The 18,028-nt window shown below is 39.4% G+C and overlaps 1 protein-coding gene across 2 annotated transcripts; it reads right to left on the reverse strand.

Annotated features, from left to right (window-relative positions):
- Nucleotides 1-2,436: 2,436 nt before the first annotated feature.
- On the reverse strand, nucleotides 2,437-13,048 carry LOC103709232 (serine/threonine-protein kinase SAPK10). Of its 2 annotated transcripts, none has more exons than XM_008794478.3 (9): nucleotides 12,424-13,048; nucleotides 10,870-10,944; nucleotides 10,674-10,775; nucleotides 10,536-10,589; nucleotides 10,351-10,443; nucleotides 9,992-10,084; nucleotides 4,255-4,359; nucleotides 4,042-4,140; nucleotides 2,437-3,118 (listed from the first exon to the last, which is right to left on the reverse strand). In XM_008794478.3, exons 1-9 carry the CDS (start codon nucleotides 12,598-12,600, stop codon nucleotides 2,831-2,833), a joined length of 1,086 nt encoding a protein of 361 aa, XP_008792700.1. In that variant the 5' UTR covers nucleotides 12,601-13,048; the 3' UTR covers nucleotides 2,437-2,830. The 2 variants fall into 2 exon arrangements, with proteins under 2 accessions (XP_008792700.1, XP_026661273.1); XM_026805472.2 differs by lacking the exon at nucleotides 12,424-13,048 and adding an exon at nucleotides 12,379-12,401.
- Nucleotides 13,049-18,028: the final 4,980 nt, after the last annotated feature.

The following is an 18,028-nucleotide window of genomic DNA, read 5'->3' on the forward strand; positions in this document are numbered from 1 at the left end:
CACCCGTTCCCCTCCTGGTTCCAGGCTCGGGAGTGGGGGGCTACTGTTACGGGGGAACTTAGCCACCATGCCCCACGTGACCGGCACGCGCGCCTACGGCTGCCCCTTGATCCAGCAATCCGACCTCGAGTCGGATATCTTCGGCTCCGCAGCCCGACCCCGAGTCGGCTGCCCCTTGATCCAGCAATCCGACCTCGGGTCGGATATCTTCGGCTCCGCAGCCCGACCCCGAGTCGGCTGCCCCTTGATCCAGCAATCCGACCTTGGGTCGGATATCTTCAGCTCCGCAGCCCGACCCCGAGTCGGCTGCCCCTTGATCCAGCAATCCGACCTTGTGTCGGATATCTTCGGCTCCGCAGCCCGACCCCGAGTCGGCTGCCCCTTGATCCAGCAATCTGACCCCGAGTCGGCAATCTCTCGACAACAACAGACTGTTCCTCTGAGGCACGCCGCGGCCCCCTGCTCCACTACTCCCTGCAACGGCCGTATCCGGCGCTGCCCCACGATCCCCTGTAACAGCCGTACAAAGCGGAGCTCCACTATGCCCTGCCATGGCTGTACCCAGCGCTGCCCCACGACGCCCTGTAACGGCCATGTCAGTGGCAGCCCCATCGTGCCACACGATGACGAATCCCCGGAAAAACCCCCCAGCCTGATATATATGAGGCTGGGGGGGAAGGGGGAGGGTAAGATATATCTTCCAGAGTATCATCTCACCTGCTACCTTCTCCTTCTCCTTCTCCTTCGATCTTCTCTGACTTGATCGTCGGAGGGCCCCCACTACCCCGGTGGTGGTGCGAGGCTTGCTTGCAGGTTTCACGGCGGAGGGCGGAGCGCAACCAAAGCAACTCAAAGGGAACCCCGTTCACACCGCTGTGCCAATCGTTCTCGGTTTGGACTCCCAGCAACAGATACCATTGTTGACCATTCACTTAGTCACGAAGTTTTAAAATTTGAGGTATGCTCATCAATTTTTCAATGCCTATAAGTAATGAACCATCTTTACCAGATAAGAGAGGTGTGTCTCTCTTTATACCAGATTGGCTTCTATACTCTGAAGACTGATAATGATCTGAACTATAGGTTGTTGCAGAGTGCAAAGGGTTTCCTCTGGCTCTTATTAAAGTGATTGGTGTTTCTTTACGAGGTCAGCCTCCGAAAAGAATTTGGGCAAGTGCCAAAAGTAGGCTATCTCGAGGAGAGACCATATCCAACGCCCATAAGAACAAATTGCTCGAACGGATGGCATCAAGCATCAAGTGGTCTGTCAGGCAAAGTTAGGGAGTGTTTTGAAGACAAAACGATCCTCTTAGATGTGCCTCATCAACATGTCGATGGAGATGCATGACCTTGATGAAGAAGATATTATAGTGGAGCTTTCAAATAAAAGTCTTCTAACCTGGTGAAAGATGCACAGTATGATGTAATGTGAGATCCCTTCCATCAGCAGTATGAAATAAATTGTTATGGTCTTAGTTATTGCTCAGAACTTGTTATTATTTTGAGCTACTGATCATGCTTCAAGTAAAATAGCCTCACCTTCAATCATCATGACTTCTCTAGGAATAGAGCTGGAGATATTTATAGCAGTTATCAGTGAGCTTTCTGTTAGTCAACATAATGTGTTGAGGGAGCTGGCTCTCCACATGAGCAATCGGGAGTCCTTGATCAGTAGTAAGAGATTGATCATGCCTAGGAAAAAAGATAGATTCCAAGGGATTGGGAGACAAACAAGGATCAACCTTTTGAGGCATAGATTAATTGTTTCAATTCATACAGGTAACAACATAACCATTTACATGGCTGATTTCTCTCTTCCCAAACACCCATATATTTTTGCTAAACCCAATGTTTTCCCTCCAAATAAACTACGGTTTGCCTTTGTTCTTTGTATGAGACACCAGCACACAGGCCATGAACTTGATATTGAAACCTTATCATCTAATATTGAGTATAGTGCAAAGCACAACTATTACAGACCCTTACCATCCTGGCCCTTCATTAGGTCATCAGATTCTTGAATAAAGATTGATGTCTCATCGATAAGAGGAACTCATTGTACCTGACTGGCTTGTGGAGTAAATATCCTACCCAAGCCCTTGAGAATGGCTTCCTGTATGCTATGTACATATTGTTACCAAAATAAATAGCTACGAATATATGAAAAAAGAGGTCAGAATTGAAGACACGCATTGCTGCCTTGACAAAAGAAAGAGGTGTGATCACAGGGGGGGGGGGGGGGGAGGGAAAAAACAGAATGGAGTCGTGATCACTGGGGAAAAAACATGACACTAGATTTGAGCAAATAAAATGTGGTGTATATTTTGCTTCAGCTTCCTAACAGTACAAGGTGGTTGATTTAGAGAATTCTTAAGCTTCCTAATGTTGAGAATTCTTGCATAAAATCATACAATGAATTTACAAACAGCGAGAAAATTTTTACATAATGCAACTACCGTAAGTTACAATTTTCTTTAAAAGTACGATTGCAGAGAGATGAGGTTTAAAGCAGCATAAAACCCAGCAATAGGTGATTACATACTTTGTTTACCACAAGAAACTGCAAGGCAAGCATGATAAGTACCAACTGTTAATTATAACAACAACAAGCAGGGGAATAAATAAACAGAGCCAGCAGAGAGAGGACATTCTCCAAACCTGCAGACATGACACGCATACAGCATCAAGGTTGTGTACTCTAGTTAAATACATGCCCCCTTAAGTCTGAGGAAGGATAGAAGTGGAATTGACTCTCTAGTCTGCCAAACAGCCATATCAGGATTCATCTTATGCTGAAGATAGCAGCCCATCAACCAGGCCAACCACACACTCACATTGCATAGACTATCTCCCCGCTGCTGTCCACATCAAGCTCCGGATCAGAGTCAAGATCCTCCATGTCATCATCAAGGTCTAGGCTGCCAGTCAAATATTGGTTCAGCCCACGGGTGCCTGCTGCAGGGACGGTTGCCTCCATTATAATCTGCATTATCTCATCAATGCTCTGCATGGGTTGGTCAGGCTCCTCATATTGTTTGCTCATGGTGTTATCCATCAGATCAGCAGGAAGGTTCTTCAAGAACCACTCATGGTTTTGTATCTCAGGGATTGTTATCCTCTGCACATTTACATGTTAGCGAATTAACAAGATTACTTTCTATGAAAAAAAAGGAAGTAAAACATCAACTATGTCAAAATGATCACAATGCTACAGCATTGGCCTGCATGGTAGCAGTGAGTTTTGCAACGTATTTCATGCACTTTTAACAAGTAACAACAACGAGAAAAAATGAGTCCGAGGGTAGGAACACCATTAGGAGCTAACTGGCATTACATGTCATTCTCTCTAATGGAACTGAAAACTGCTTCATAATTCAGTGAACTTCATGTCATTCAAAAGCATCAACTATAGATGCAAATATTTTTATAATGCAAAAGGAATGAGCATAAACCAAATCTGCAGATGACTATATGCCAAAAGGGTAAAGGTTGATATTTGACAGTGAAGTGATACAAAAAAAAAAAGTAATTAGGCAGTGATAAGCAGAGTAGGAAACCCATTAATTGAATGACTGCACAATGACACAATTTGCTGCATGTCTTAATTCTTTTCACGATTTTTTCTATGTTTTTCTTAGGTCGCCCAACTCTTCCATGCCCTTCAACACAACCCAAGTTACCTCCCATGAGAAAGCAACAGCAGTTTTTACTTGCAGAAGCCCATATAATCCAAGTCAATCTCCATCACCCCCTAGGGGCAACTCCTAAGTTGTCTCTAATATTTTTCATTTTAAAGATCTCACCATGATCTTTGTAACTAAAAAATAAGCTACTTGCGTTTGAGTCAAAATGCCACCACTGCTAATAATTACCCACATTTAATATCATATGAGCATTTAAAATAAACATATGAGATAATTCAGTTCTGAGCCACTCCCTACACAATAGCATATAAATAGTAGCTCAAATTTGAGCGCTTCCAGGGTCTGACAAACTCATCCCGATAAAAATAAGTATTTTCAAAAAGGATGGAGTACTTACCATAGCAGGATTGGCAACAAAAATCCTTGAGATCAGTTGCCGGCACTCAGGAGATATGTGGACATAGTCTGGAATTGAATACTGAACTCCTAAGATACGCTGCAATAGGAATTCATTAGGTCAGATGATATTATGAATAACCATATGATAAAGTGGTTAGGAACTACAACTATACCAGAAGGGTAATTTAAAAATCATATAGAAAAATTATACCTGTATTGTCTTTCGGAAGTTTTTGGGCTCTTCTGGATCCTCAAAAGGATATGCTCCCACTAACATCACATATAAAGTCACTCCACAAGACCACACATCAGCAATCTGCAATGGTGTTAAAAAGGCTCAAGATTATAAGGGGAAAATGCAATAATAGTGACATGAATTTTACAGTTTACCAATACAAGCAATTATCCATCAATACTTCATCAAAAAATTATATGATACAACAAGCACATGATCAATGTAAGTGACAATCTCTATTAGACCTGGGTAAAACATAAATAATAACATGGAAATATTTAGGACATTCAACTACGCATGCTCATATGGTCAACATTCAGATGTGAACTAGGGTGAGAAGCTGGATAGATAATTACATAAAATCATGCCACTACAATAAACCCCTGTTGGAGAAAACACAAAATCATGCCACTACAACATGGAGGAATTCAAAAAGTGCCAAAGGTGGGTTATATATATTACCATTACCTGCTTAATTATATAGCATATTACAACACTTAGAGATTTCATTTCAGTTGTTACCATAATTTTTCTATCCAATCAACAATTGTGGGGTTTCCATTTACGCTATCCAATGGGGTGTAAAATCTTTTCATCCCATTTTACAAGAAAATACAAAAGATTTTACAGCAGATGCCTCTGAAGTGTCAAGCATGACATGACTAGCACTGGCTTGAACTTCTAATGGAGGTTCACTAGGTCAGCTTTACAATCCTATCAACGGGTAAAATTGCATCTTGGATTGCAGATTGAATCCTGTGAAACTAATTCAATGCATGTGCTCAACATCACTAGATACCCTTGCACTGCCACCCAACCATCATCTATGCTTACCTTATTGAAGTCGACCGCCATCTGCTCCCCATCTACTAATTCAACTAAGCCTTAATCCCCAAAACTAGTCAGGGTCAGTTCTATGGATCCTTTTCTTTCATTCCATTCTATTTAGGATCACACTTTCATAAAGATGTAGAGATACAACTCCTTTATTACTACTTGATCTCATGTGTTTTTGGTCTACCTCTACCCCTCATTCTTCTAATGTATCAAATTACATTTTCATACTGATGTATTTCTCGGCCTACATTTTGCATGTCCAAATCATCTAAGTTGTCCTTAATTTGTCCTCAATTGGTGCAACCCCTATCTTTTTACAAATGACTTCGTTTTTTTTTTCAATCTTTTATTATATTGTCACGCATATACCTCAACATTCTCATTTCAGCCACACTCATCATGTGCATATGTTGTTTTCCAATTGCCTAGCATTCTATACCACAAAATATAGCTGGTTGCATGATTGTGCTATAAAATTTTCCCTTCAACTTGCCAGGTATTCTAACATCACATAATATTCTAGTTGCACTTTATTTTATCCAACCTACTTCAATAACATACTCTTCAATCTCTCATTTCTTGTGAATAGTCGATCCTAAATACCAAAAATGATCACTCTTCGAAACTTTAAGATCCTTAATTTTCACGCCACCTTCTTTATTTCTAATTTTACTAAAACTACATTCCATATATTTCGTCTTGGTTCTACTTAACCTAAAACCCTAAGATTCTAATGCCCTTCCCCATAATTCTAACTCATGATCAACCCCGATCTTAGTTCCAATCACTAATACTATATCATCAGCAAATAGTATGCACCAAAGAATATTGATAAGAATCATTCTATCCTACAGCCATTAAATGAGGTATTAACTTCCTCCTAAGAAACATATTCCAACTCCATACTTGTAGCCACTTACAGAAGTTTTGGTGTCATCTTGTGCTTTATGCTGGCTCGTACTGGCACGCAGCAATGGTTGGCACAGCACCAATTAAGTATTTTTTTACTAAGTTCTTTTTTATCTTAAAAAACAAAAATGGCAAGGCATAGCATGTGTCAGCACAACACTATATAGCATCTCCCACTAGCACAAACACATAAATCCTTGCTACTTATTATGCTAAAAAACATTAAAAGGTTCCTCATTATTAGCGTGCTTGCTGTACACAGACATGCTATCATGATTCTATAATACTTTTAATAATCTTCCCCAATTCAACTAAATCGATGAGGGGAAGAAAGAAGACGGGGATAGATAGAATAGACAAGCAGAAGTATAGGAATCCACCAAAGGAGTTAATCAACTACTTAATTGCACACAAATCTTAGGGTGACTTAGCACGTACAGCACATACATATGTGATTGCAATATACTTTAACCAGTGAGAAATGTAAGTAAATCTAAAGCTCTAATTTAAGTCCATAGAAAGCTTTTTTACCAGAATTTACATAAGGTATGTTTATGCTATTTTGACATTATCATAACTTATCATAAGGCATCTAATCCTAACCAACGATAAAAGAAATTTCTTCTGCTTGCCTCAATAACTTTCCCAGTTGAAGAATATTCTAAGAGAGAAACTCCAAGGCATGCTGAAGTTGCATAAAAACAGTACTATCATATTCTTAACTCTTGTTGTATTCTTTACTCCTGCATCTTGATCCTGAGCTTATCCTACACTCAAGAGAAAATGGTCTAAAACCAAAAACCACTTTGATGAAACTAAAACTATTCTAGTTTAATTATTATGATTGCATTTTTAGGGTCAAACTGGTCTAATATGCTATATATACATCTTTACCCCACAAAGCATTTGCAAATAATGCACTCGAGACAATCTATTCTCCAATGCAAGATTTCTCTTTCATTGGAGCAGCACTGCTTTAAAATGCAGCACATACTGTCGCATATGCACCTGTAAATGCACATGCAAAGTCCCTTGACCACACCGCCTTGCCTATATACAGTTACCATGCCCAGTAATACTGCAAATGGACCCAAAAAAAGGAACCCCTTAGCATTGTGGAGCCGCATATACAGCTTGCTTAGTATTATATGGCTAATATGTGAGCCTGCTTACGATTCCGAATCACATGCACAACCCACACTTATGTAGGTCCGAGCAGGGGAAGTGGGTTCTAGCTGATGGTTAGGTTTGATATGGGTTTTAAGTGGGCCTAATATGGGTATTAGTAAATGTTAGAATGTTATTCATTTTATAGTTATTGCTATTAGGTATTAATTGCTAAAAATTAAGCATAATTGTTAGTTACTATTCTTATTGATATTGTCATTATCCATCAAAAAATATTACTATCATTATTATTGTTATTGTTATACTTAATGTATTGTGTTTATTTTTAAATAGTTAAAAAGATAACCGTATATGCACCCACATATGCAGTTCCATACTGCAATATGCACAATGCAGTCCTTCAACTACCCCCTGCTACAACCACCTTTTAGAACACTGTGAGTAGCTGGAAGTTGTATTTCTAAACGTAGGACATTTGAAAACCATCACAAAACCTATACGAGTTGGCTTCAAACAAAGGTGTGCTTATATTGAAGGACGAACAAATGAGGCTTTAATAAATAATTGCATTGATCTCGAGATGGGGATATATTGTTGAATTGATCTTCTTCACTAGGTTCAACCTTGATCTATTCTTAAGAAAAGCTCTGGGGGAAAAGGAAGGAGAGAGGGGGGGGTGGGGGGGGTGTTCAACATCTGACTATTGAAGGTTCTCACTTCCTGTGTTCATTTCGGAGGATTGTCCAGGATGCAAAATTAAGCCATAAAAGGAAGAACTTAATTCATGCATTGAACAATTTTCTTGACACTGTTTTTCATCACTGGTTTTGGCGAGAGCCGACAATCTTCCTTCTTGGATAGCCTAGAAGATCAAGATTATCGTAACAAATTCACATTCACCATTTCAATAACTAATTTGCCAGGGAACCACAATAGCGTAAGCATTCACATGGCCATATAAACTTGGAAAAAGAGGAGGAAGAAGAACCAGGTAGCATGAAACCCATAAAGGAGCACTTCTGGTCCAAACAGCAAAAAATTGTATTTTAATACTTTTTGATGATGGACTGGTATGCGCACATAAAAGACCAGCTTACTTCCATCCTTAGAAACATAATTAGCATGGTCTAATATAATTGACAAAATCTTATTATTAAAAGCAATCTGAAAACATGCAGCAGTATAGCACAAAACTCAATTTACACATATAATATCCCAGGCTAAGGGTTTTCTTTTATTAGAAGGAAACACGGTCCAATGATACTCTTAACTTTTTTATATACCATAGGTGATGCTAGGGGCCAAGCAAAAAAGGAGAAAAAGATCAAGATAAAGAGAAAGTAAATAAGAAAAAAGAGATCACAAATGGAATCCACCACTAAATCCAAAGATATTTTAACACAGATTTCATTCCAAATTCTTTACTCTCTCTCCCTACCATAAACATAGACACAAGATGACCTTACAAATGTCATTGCATTAATGCTTCAACTTTCTAAACGATAAATAAATAAATACTTTTACAAACTCTAAAAGCACCATATACAAACCATAGATAATAAGCCAAGAAATGTTAAGAGACACATTCAATGTCAATAAGACATAATTAAAACATAATAACCACTTTGAATAGCATAATTAATATTTGACTTTGATTTCTTGACTAAATTATAGGAAAATCCAGAATGGGAAAAACCAACATGGGCTGACCAAACATAGTTGGTGCAGCACTCCTACATCAATAGAAAACTTTGTACAAAAGCTCTTGAATATAAGCATAAAGGCTGTCATCAGATTGCAGTTTTTTTAAGTATTGACCAGTCAGGAACTATCATTTTATTGGACAATTAGATAGCTGTGCTGAACTAATGGTCTTCCCAAAAACTGTGGATGTTAAACAAGGGCAGAGATACTTTCAATATATGAGACAGAAGAAAGGAGGTAGGGATAAACTATAGCATCTTAATCATAATAAATAAACCTAATCCTAGGTGCATCAGGTTAGCTCATAAATCCAACTCTGACAAGGCTGCCTCCTTCAAAACGATATATTAAACAAAGCAACCTATAAATAAAATGAAGTAAATGTCCAGGTCTACAAACTAATTAAAGAAGAAAGTCTTTTTTTCAAATTGCCAGTCTGAAGATGCATGCCACATGGAATGTATTTACACAAAGTGGTTCTGCAACCCTCATATAAATTGCTTGTCTTTTGCAAGTTGTACAGAATTTAATGTAGAAAAAATAAAATAACAATAAGACAATAGTGATGGTGATGATGAAAATAAAATGCCAACAAAACAACAACGATGATGATAATGAAAATAAAATGACATTAAAACAATAGTAGTGATGATGATCATGATAAGCCCCAAATCATGCAATATCAGAATTTCTCCTCAAGGCATCTTTGAATTTGGCCAAATATAGTAGGAGGCATAGTTGAAAAATGAAGTGCATTTGAAGGAAAGACTGGATTCTAGTTCAGCCAAAAGGGGATAAAATTGGAGGACAGGTGCATTAGATGATCTCAACAATGGTTCATTCTGATGTAGGCCCATCCGTAATTGGATTCAACACGTACTTATGAAGTGGTAAAATCTAAAGTCACACCAGTTGCACCAGTATCACCAGCATCACCAGCAAAAACAATAAGAGATTAGATGATCACACTATTTCACCTCCAAACTATCAGTTATTGGATTTGACTAAATTAAATTACTAGCTTCTAATGAAATTGTTGTAATTTGTGCATCAATAGGTCCAAAAATTGATTAACTCAAAGAGGTACTAAGTAGAATTACATAATTAAGGAACACATTATGAAACATTAATTTACCTTGCCATCATATTCCTTCTTGAGTAGCACTTCAGGGGCAATGTATGCAGGAGTTCCAACAGTTGATTTTGGTTGTGAATGCAGAACAGATGACTGAAATTAATTAAGTCAAGGTTATGCAGAGCTAAAAATCCAGAGAGTGCGAACTCAAATAAAAGCATAAATATAATGATGTGAGCAGCAGTTCTATCAGAACCAATCTTCATGCTAAATTGACATGTAATTATGTATGTGCAAGTCATAAGCACACTATTTGTGAATCAATGCTAAGAATGGACAATGGACTTTAAAAATACGATTATCAAGGTACAATCTCAGTCAGTAATCCATGTACTTCCCAGTGGCCTAAGAACATGTACCTTGGAATACCCAAAATCACATATCTTCAGACGAGGAGCCACGCTTCCATCCAACAAGGTGTTCTCCAATTTTAAATCGCGGTGACATACTTGCTTGACAATAAGGAAACCCGGAAAGAAAATTTAATCATATGTGATAATCTGGAAGAGACCAACACAAAATGGAAATATTTCACATTAAATACCATAGAGTGGCAATAGCTAACTCCAGATATAAGCTGCTGGAAGAAAAAACGAGCCTGCAAGGAAAAGAGAAATAGTAAAGCAACTTAAGAAACATGTAAGAGAAGGAAAGGAAAATCAAGTATCAGTTAAACTTAAACCTCATCCTCACTGAAGCGGCCAGCATTGCAAATGCGCTCAAAAAGCTCACCACCAGAAGCATATTCCATAACAATGGCCAAATGGGTTGGAGTTAGAATAACCTACAGGTTTTCAGCAGGGTGAGGCAAAATGAGTTTTTCCCCTCCTTTTCCTTTCCAGAAAAATGCAAATGAAACTTCAAACTTAAAAACACACCTCTTTGAACCTAATAATATTAGGGTGCCTCAAAGACCTGTGGTTAATTATCTCTCGCTGAACATTTTCATCTATCTGTACAAAAAAAAAAAAAACAGCACCATATTAGGACAGTATAAATGGTGCAGCTGTAGCAGATTTAAACATTTATATACTGAATCTAAGTTCATCAGAATATATCTGAAATCGACACCATTAGTAAATCAAATCATCAGCACAAGCAAACTCCAGAATGTTAGCAAATCAATGATGCCCTTGGCTCATGCAGCAGTGTGATGTCTCTTTCTGCTTACTGTATTAGTTGTGCCCTTGTGGGTGGGCCAAGAATGTGAAGGCTTTCTTAATTAGAAAATTGAAAAAATCAACACTAGTCAATGATTTTCAATAACCTCTATTCAATTTATTAAGAGAAAGTTAGAGCAAAAAGCTCATGCCACAATTCATAGTTTTTGGTACTTGGAACAGCAGGACACGGATTTTTTACAAAATAATGGAGAACTTCCAAACAACAGCTGTCAGTTCACAGTCCCGAAAAATGCTTTCAACACAAAAAGAGGCAGGTCCTAGTAAATTATTTGAACTTCAACAGTTTCAGAATCTCATGCCAGTGATACATGGTAGGATCCCATCAATCCATCTAATCACAGAGGAGGAAGAACAGAAGCAAAGCAGATAAACCCTCGGTAGGAATAAATTCTGAAATTTACTGACAAGGTATAATAAAATTAAATTTACACCATGGAAAAGTTTGTTACTTATTTTGCAAGATTAGCTAGTTTTCTCAGAACCAGGATACTACTTGGCTTTCCAGAGAATTTAAGGAAACAAAGCAAAGGGTACTAAGACAAAGTGACAAATAGTTTCAGCAACAGATAAGACTACCTAAATGGAAGAATCATTGCACATGATGCTCGATCTTACTGTTCATTTTGAATGTAAACTGATCAAGTCATATCTCCTTGTTATTATGACTAACCCAAAACTATCAGCACCTAGTTTCAGCTTTTTAAAGGAAGAATATAGCTCCTACTCGAGGCAGAATCACAATATAGAGGCTCAAAACAAAAGGAAAACTTCTATCCTCCACCAATTGGTCCACAGTTCCAAAGATGCTTTTTTGTAGATACGATACACCTGCCATGATGAATAATGTCAAACTTTAACGATATCAGCAGCTCACACTGTAGATAAACAGTAAAATCCCGTAAATTCAATATCTCCTGCCAAAGTATGAGAAAAACCCTGCAAATCCCCAAACACTTGACCTGGATAAATTCTCATAATAAGCACAAGTTCAGCTGGTTCCTGGAACTGGAAACAAAATCCACCCTTTCTTTTACTTGTTTGACAAAAAGTTCTCAAAGTCAAAAGTCCATGAATTTTAGTGAAGAAAACCCAAGAAAATAAACAAAGGGGCCAGAGCCAATTATGAAGCAACTTCACTAAAACAGCATGAAAGATTCAAACTTTATGCAGTAAAAGCTAGCCAAAGACGGAAAAACAGCAAACCATAAACGAAACGAATCAGCTCTTCAAACCGTGTGCCCAACCGACCTTCTCGCCCCGCTCGATGTATTTCACCGCCACCAGCTCCCGGGTCTTCTTATCCCTCATCAGCCTTGCGATCCCGAAGTTCCCGGACCCGATGTCCCTCACTAGCTCGTACCGGTCGCTGTCGTGCATTATCGGCAGATCCATCGCCGGCCCGACCGTCAGCGCCGCGCGATCCATGATCCCCCAATCCTTTCCCGGCTCTCACATCACCAACCCCCGCTCCCCGGCGCTCAAATACCCCCCAGCGGACCTGCCCCGCCCCCCCGATAGCTCAAAATCGTGGCGCCGCGCCGGCCGCTCGATCAGATCGGGCCGGTGGATCAGAAAGCCGAGGGTGGGTGGCCGACAGAGACGGCCCGTGAGCTCCGACCTCGTGACGCCCCTCACCCTCTCCTCTCTCTCTTTCCCCCCCTTTCCCCTCCGTCCTCCGCCTCGCCCTCGGCCTTAGATCTCTCTCGCTTCCTCCTCCTTTTTATCTCCTTTATCTCGGGTTAGGGTTTTGGGAGGAGCTTCGGCGACGGCGACGGCGACGGCGATGGCGATAGCTCCCCCGTGACCTCTTACTTTCTCACTGCGACCCCCCCAGAGATAGAGAGAGAGAGAGAGCGGGAGACAGGGCGATGCCGAGCGATCTTATCCGGCCCTCCGCCGACGAATTAAATTAATATCTCCAGAAAGACCCACCGGAATTACTAAATTGCCCTTCATCTAATCATTCCCCACGCAAGCATTGCACCGTATGATGTAAATCGTACGGTAAAGAAGAGTTGACCCCGCCTGGGGAATTTGGTCTCAGTTGGACGAGCGGAGCGCGGTTCGGATCGCACGGCTGTGTTTTTTTTTAACCGTTTTTAATGCAGCATGCCGTTTGAGAGCTCCGGTGAGGTCACCTCGCTTCGCTTGCCGCTTTGTTTATACTGGTGAGCTGACCGGGGTAGGGGCGGCGAACGGAAGCTTGCATGCACCGGGAATGAGGGGAAACGGTTGGGACTGGTGCCGGAGATGGCGTGATGAGGGTGTTTTGGTAATTTCAAAGGTTCGGCGGCTGTAGGGAAACGCGGGGAGCCTGTCAGGGCGTGGGAACACAGCGAGCGGTTCTCCGACCCCACCATTGGGTTGGCTCATATGGTCTGATCCAAATGACGGAAATGCCCTCCACATGGTTCGATTGCCGAGTATCGGAAAACGGCCATGATCGGTGCCCAAAGGAGTCGGGGCCGCCACGTCATTGGAGGCACGTGAAATGCTCCGAGATTCACGTGACGTGTTCGATGGACGGCAACGGTTTCGAACGCGTGAACCCGGCATAGTGGGGATTGGTCGAAGATTAAACGGGTAATTTGAAGGCGGGAAGTTTTTTTTTTTTATGTATACAACGGTAGACACGCGTGAGCATCCTAAGAAGATCGTTAAAAAAAAAAAAAATTGACAAAGGAGAACGGAAGAGACTTGAGACACCTCCAAAGAAACTTTTTCGAATAGTACTTAGTATAGAAGGCAATTCAGCCAGCTGCACTGTTTACCTTTCAATAAATATGAGTGGCCTGGATGGAAACAAATCCTCCAACGAGTCTGCAGATATTCCGAAGCAACGGGTGATAGTCACCATAGTTATACTGACTCTGAATTCAGTTAATTACCATGATCGAATCATCTTCAAGGTACAAAGGTGCGAAGTTGATAATATACGACGAGGAGAAGCTGCATCTATTAACGAAAGGGGACATCAAAATGTGAATCGTCCTAAGCGAAAATGATATGATAGTTTGACAAGGTGATGCCGCAGAAGGATCTGGGAGGCTCTCGTGGATGGGTTACAATTGGAAGGTTTTTTAAGGAGACTCGCTGGTTCACCAGAAAAAAAAAAAACACCAAAAAATTAAAAAAAATATTTTTTGTTTGATTGGAGTTTAAAAAAAAATAACAAAGTAGTATTTTCATAGAAGCATGATTCTCATGTTTTATAAAATAAAAAAAAAATCATGAGGGACATAAAAAAACTACTTTCCTACCGTTTGGGAATTGAAATATTTTTTTTTCAAAATTATCTTTTAAGCCATCAAAATTCAAAAATAAGATAAAACCTTTTATTAAAAGGTATAATAAATATTTTATCCAACTTTTTTAGAAAAGTAAATGCTCAACGAAATATAAGCCACCCTGCAATATACTATTTTTCTATGGTTAATCAAATATGCCAAAATTATTTTTTCATGCATCATGATTTTAGAAATTAGCTATACAGAAAAAATATTTCGGTGAGAAAAAAAAATTCTGTCTTTTTTTGATTACTTTGCGATGTATATAGGTTACGATAAAAATAGAACAAGGGCTTTTCCACCACCAGATATTCTTGGGAACTAACCTTTACATGTAGAAGAGGAAAGGTTATTAATCCAGCTTATAACTGCAGTTGAATCACCCTCATGCCTGATCTGCTCCTCATGAAAATGGAGTCCTGGCTCTCAAATCTCAGCCCAAGGCCCCCATAAGCTCAAGCATTGGCACTGAGTATGGTCTTGCGCTTTCGATGTTGTAATAGGCAGCACAAGAGGATGAGATGGAACCCGTTAGACGAGGTGAAGAGAGAGGAGAATACTAGTTGAAACTCATTATGGAAGAGATTGGTAGTCTAAGTGCATAATCGAAATGAAATATAATAGTTCTCCGTCCGTTGCTCCTTAATCTCTTCCATCTGTTGAAAAGCTCCATCTCTTCCATTCTGCCAAAACGATGAACAGATCGGCTTTTAATCTTTTAGCAAAATGGTGGAGAGGGGCATCACAATCTCCGGCCATCCTTAGACAGTTTTAATTCCACGTAAAAACTCTAAGTTATCTATAATAAGAAGTATCCTTCAATTGCATGTAAAAACTCTAAGTTATCTGTAATAACAAAGACCCACAAATTTTCCATCTTATTAAGGTGGTGGCATGGAGTTGGGCCGGGAAAGATAGAAGGGAGGGAAAAGAAATATAAGACGATTTTAATTGGAATTAGAATCAGAATGGATTGCAGTGGAAATAAGAACAATGACATATTTAGTTCATGATTGCAATTTCAAAAAATCAACTAAATAGAAGGGTGCTTGTAGAAAATCAATTAAATAGAGGGATATTTTTGAAAAATCAATTTTTAGAGTAAATTTGACAAAATAGGCTTAAATAATAAGGAGAATGCCTCAATGCCATGATTGGGTTTTGGAAAATTATGACATTTCCATTTTAAGAAATGGGAATGGAAATGGAACTCCTCGTCAACCAAATAGTTAGAATAAAAGTCACTCATTTTTATTGTCATTTCAGACCTATCAAATTCTCGCAATATCTTGTACGAACTAATGATAGTTATTCATTTTTTATATTTATTAAAATATGATATGTACGCCCGACCCTTGTTGCCATTTGATGAGAGATGGTCAAGTCATGACATGCCAAGCCAGTGCCACTTAGCATTTTTCTTGGCTCCAAATATCATCTAATGAATTTTAAGAACTGAATGTGACAATAGGTTAGTGATTGTTGTTTAGTTTTCAACCATTGTAGTTGGGCAACCATGGTTCTAAAAAAATTGGTCGATTTCATGAGGGGCACAATGTATGAAATATGGGTGGTTTTGTTCTAACTATCATTTTCAGCAATCAAGTGAATTAATAGATATAATTGTGAGGATCTATACGGGCGTATGTTTAGTCCCATATCGGTTATTCATTGGGTAGATCTTGAGTACTTATACAGAATCAAATAATCCAAATAATATCTTCTGGCTAGCTTTTTTGAGTAAGATATTGAGAACCCACAAATTTTCTACCTTATTAAATGAGAGATAACAAATCGATCTTGAGATAACTATGAGCTTTTTAGTTTCTTTATCACGATTAGAGCCGCAGTTCTTCCATAGCCAAAAGTATTAGTGTGCTTAAATTTTGACATTTTTTTTTCCATTTTTTTGGATTGTGATGATCAGATCAAAGATGTTTGCATTAACTAGACAATGTGTTTTATCTCTGGAATTATCAATTAGTAAATTAAAATCTCCTAAATCGCAGCACAAGTATTTCTTATTCCGGCATGGTTACTAGTATTTGACGCGATCTTAACATGACCTTTAGTAACCCCTCCCATATTTCACAAGGAGGGATAGCAATGCTCTTGCTAAACCAGTAGTTGAAGAAATGTGATGAGCCACAGACAATATTTTTATCTTTTTTTTGGGGGGGGGGTAAGTTATCTAGCAATAAGAAAATGTTTGATTACATAAAACTTTGTACAAATATTTCATGATTGTGATCTATTTTGAAGGTTTTTAGTGCCATACTCCATAACAACCATACAGGTTGTTTTCTCTTTTAATACTATCTGTTCATTTCAATGAGGACGGTTTGGAACTTAGGATATCATGGTGAATGACCGAGGAAGGCCGGTTTCAGCCCTAGTATATAAAGGCAAGTGCAGTACTTTTGAAGATCGTGGAGGCAAGAGTACTTAAATGGTAATAAAAAGATCAACAAGGTGTTGTCATTTTTGTAAACAATAAAAAAATCATGAAAGAGTACGTGAAGACTCGTGCGGACATGTGTTTAGTCCCACATTGGTTATTTGCTTGGTAAATGTTGGGTATTTATATAGGATCAAGGAACTCAAATAATATCTTTCGGCTAGCCATTTTGGATGAGATCTGGGTTGTTACAAATAGTATCAGAGCGGATCCGGCCCATAATCTATGTGGACTAGGGGACAGTGCAACACAGATTCATTAGGGCTGACTACAGACCAATCATCGTGCTTGTGATTAGATTTGAATGGATTTAAATAAGGAATATAAATAATACCTTCCAGCTAGCCATTTTAGGTGAGGTCATGGGTTGTTACAAGAATTGTTTAGATATTTATGCAAGAAAAAATATTGGACCTTTGAGAGCCTATCAATTTGTAGAAAGAAAAAAAAAAGATTCATTGAGATTTTTTTTTTCTTCTCGCAGGATTTTGACAAAAAAGGATGTTATATTGCTACTGGTCATGCTGAAATAGACTTTCTACTCTATAAATTTAACAGGAAATTCAATCCAAATTTTGCCGGATTACCCAGGCAGTAAGTTGTAACAACCCAGGACCTCACCCAAAATGGCTAGCCAGAAGTTATTGTTTGGGTTCCTTGATCGTGTATAAGTACCCAAGATCTACCCAGTGAATAACCGATGTGGGACTAAACACATGCCCGTACGGATCCTCACATACTTCCTCGATTAGGAGGTTAGCTCGGCAGGGCGCCCTGAGCCCGGCTCGAGGGGCGTCATTGTGGATACATGTGGTCGACGGGGCCTCTTCGGGGGCCATTACTTGCTCGGGGGTTGTTCGGCTCTGGGTTTGCTTGGCAGGAATTGGGTGGTTCCACGCTAGAGCAGGACGATCCATTTTGCCTCCTATCATTTACTTGCGGTCAAGCTCGGGCCTGGGATGCTATTACTTGCTCGGAGGTTGTTCGGCTCTGGGGTCTGCTCGGCAGGAATTGGGTGGTTCCACACTAGAGCAGGATGATCCATTTTGCCTCCCATCAATTATGTATTACCATGATTTATGGTGTATATATAAAGTGTAAGGTAGTA

The sequence above is a fragment of the Phoenix dactylifera genome, unplaced genomic scaffold (assembly GCF_009389715.1).
Source record: "Phoenix dactylifera cultivar Barhee BC4 unplaced genomic scaffold, palm_55x_up_171113_PBpolish2nd_filt_p 000007F, whole genome shotgun sequence".
NCBI lineage: Eukaryota > Viridiplantae > Streptophyta > Magnoliopsida > Arecales > Arecaceae > Phoenix > Phoenix dactylifera.

What these genes read in the sequence shown, in the direction of transcription:
- LOC103709232 (XM_008794478.3), bottom strand. Translation starts at nt 12,600, where the DNA reads ATGGATCGCGCGGCGCTGACGGTCGGGCCGGCGATGGATCTGCCGATA. An exon ending in ACATCGAGCGGGGCGAGAAG is followed by an intron (nt 10,945 to 12,423) that starts GTCGGTTGGGCA and finishes TTTTTTGTACAG; the next exon opens with ATAGATGAAAATGTTCAGCG. An exon ending in ATATTATTAGGTTCAAAGAG is followed by an intron (nt 10,776 to 10,869) that starts GTGTGTTTTTAA and finishes GAAAACCTGTAG; the next exon opens with GTTATTCTAACTCCAACCCA.